Here is a 2798-nt window from a genome sequence, read left to right on the forward strand (position 1 = left end):
ATATATATATATATATATATATATATATATATATATAGGTTGATAAGTGCCAATGCACAAAACTCTCGTTACCATGCTGCTTCTGCTGAATAAATACACACACACACACACACACACACGCACATGTATAACACCAACCACCCCACAGAGTGGACTGCAGGATGGTTGGTGTTAGGATGGGCATCCAGCTGTAAAAGCCATGCCAAACCAGACACAGAAGTTCTGTGTAGTCTTCTACTTGACCAGCTCCTGTCAAACCATCCCATCCATGCCAGCATGGAAAGCAGATGTTAATTGATGATGATGATCATGATAATAGACAGAGAGAAACACTAACCCTCTAGCCTCCAGTCTTTAGTGGTTGGAATGGAAGAATTGTTAATGAGACTTTCATCAAATGGAAGACCATTGTTCTTCTGACCAGAGCTTTTGTAGCCTCGCAAGACTTTCAATTCAGCTTCACTGTAATCAGCCAAATGATTCACAGCCAGAGTATATTTGAGACCAGCACGATTCTTGGAGTCAATATAACTGAAAAGAGAAAGAAACAAATAAGTAGCAGATACAACACTGAGTACCCCAAAGATAAACATTTTTTTAAATGGTGGAAATGGTTACAGCCCACTATTAATAGTATTATCAGTGGTGGTGGTGGTGGTAATGATGAGTAATCATCATCATCCGTTTCCCATGCTGGAATGGATTGGACAGTTTGACCAGAGCTGGTAAGGCCAGGGGGCCACATCAGGTTTCAGCATCTGCATTGCCATGGTTTCTATGGCTAGATGCCCCTCATAGAGTGTATTGGATGGTTTTTTTTTTTTTGGGGGGGGGGGGGTTATGTGGTACCATCACCAATGCTTTTAATGTGGCACAGCACATGCACTTTTTATGTGGCACTATCACCATGTGATAAAGAGGGCAGTGATAATGATGGTGATCATCATCAGCCACTATCAAGATCGTTTTTACGTCCAGCTTCCATATTGGAATGGACAGGACAGCCAGTGTAAAAACCATGCCAAAGCAGACAATGGAGCTCAATCCAGTCCTTGGACACATCAGATCCTGTCAAACTGTGCAACTCATGCCAGCATGAAACATGGACATTAAATGATGATGATGATGATGAATTATTGCCCTCCTAGATGAGTTGGGGGACTATATCTCAATTTGTACATTCCAATTTTTGGATTCATTTCTATGGCTGGAGGCCCTTTCTATCAGCCAGCACTATGACAGAGGTGAAGAAGACACTACACATTCTCTCAACCTCACATCATCTCTACTCATTTTGGGTAATGATAATTGTTTCTTGCACTGACATCATCATTATCATTTAACATGTTTTCCATGCCAGCATCAGTTGATGGTTTGACCAGAGGTCAGAAGCTGGAGGGCCACACCAAATTTCAGTCTGGTTTGGTTTCTATGGCTGGATACCCTTCCTAACACCAACCACCTTACAGTGTGTGCTGGGTACATTTTATGTGACACCAGCATAGCCAAAACTTTGGAGAGTGGGTGTATTTGTTTTTGTGACTCCAGTACCTGCTGGTATTTATTTCATCAATCCTTGGTAGATGAATGTCAACTCAGCAGGGACAATAAAGGCAATGTGAACATTTTTATAGTAATGTTTGGTAATAATACTCACAGTAACAACAGTAAGAGAAATGATAACAACAACACAAACAACTACAACACCAGTAGTGCCAGTAACAACAAACAAAAACTACAAAGTTAATAACAAAAAGAAACAAAACAGAACTTACCGAAGATTTTGTAAAAAGTGGTGTTTGCACTTACTATGCTCTTTTTCGTTATTGTAGGATTTGTTATGTTTCTGCTTAAATTCCTCAAACATATCATCAACATAGGAAGTTTTTCTGTCAACCAATTCCAACAAGGGGTTCATGGCTGCTAAGTGTTTGTCACCAGGTCCAGGGAATCCAGTACACTTCATGGCTATCATAAAAATGAAAACACAAAAGTGTAGTAATTCAAAATCAGAAGTGGTCTAGTCTGTTTTTGTAAACTATAGACACAGGCGTGGCTGTGTGGTAAGAAGCTTAATTCCCAACCACATGGTTCCAGATTCAGTCCCACTGCATGGCACCTTGGGAAAGTGCCTTCTACTATAGCCTCGGGCTGACCAAAGCCTTGTGAGTGGATTTGGTAGATGAAAGTGAAAGAAGCCCATCACATATGTGTGTGTGTGTGTATCTATGTGTATGTGCCTTTGTGTGTGTTTGCACTGCCCCACCACTTGACAACTGGCGTTGGTGTGTTTATGTTCCCATAACTTAGCATTTCAGCAAAAGATATCAACAGAATAAGTACTAGGCTTAAAAAGTAAGTCCTGGAGACAGTTTGTTCCACTAAAACCCTTCGAGGCAGTGCTCCAGCATGGCCACAATCAATTGATTGAAACAAATAAAAGAATACCCTTGACATTATATTGTGAACATGACCAAGATACTCAAGACTCGCTGTATCAGTCCATCAAACTTTAAATAAGTACCATGAGTAGCTAAAATTACTGTTAGATGACAATCTTTTATCTTTTGCTTGTTTCAGTCATTAGACTATGGCCATGTTGTAACACTGCCTTGAAGAATTTTTAGTCAAATGAATCAATCCCAGGACTTTTTTTTAAGCCTCGTACCTATTTTATTGGTCTTTGTTGCTGAACCACTAAATTACAGCGATGTAAACACACCAACACCAGCTGTCAAGTGATAGTAGGGAACAAACACACACAGATATATATATATATATATATATATATATATATA

General features: G+C 39.7%; 1 protein-coding gene across 1 annotated transcript in view; it reads right to left on the minus strand.

Annotated features, from left to right (window-relative positions):
* The window catches only part of LOC106883355 (digestive cysteine proteinase 2), a 34923-nt gene that overhangs the window by 10132 nt on the left and 21993 nt on the right, over positions 1-2798 (minus strand). The window contains exons 5-6 of the mRNA XM_052969434.1: positions 1776-1968; positions 338-531 (exon numbers count right to left, since the gene is read on the minus strand). Coding sequence (XP_052825394.1) covers positions 338-531; positions 1776-1968 — 387 coding nt within the window. The remainder of the gene's footprint in view (positions 1-337; positions 532-1775; positions 1969-2798) is intronic.

Source organism: Octopus bimaculoides, chromosome 7 (genome assembly GCF_001194135.2).
Source record: "Octopus bimaculoides isolate UCB-OBI-ISO-001 chromosome 7, ASM119413v2, whole genome shotgun sequence".
In the NCBI taxonomy this organism is placed as follows: Eukaryota; Metazoa; Mollusca; class Cephalopoda; order Octopoda; family Octopodidae; genus Octopus; species Octopus bimaculoides.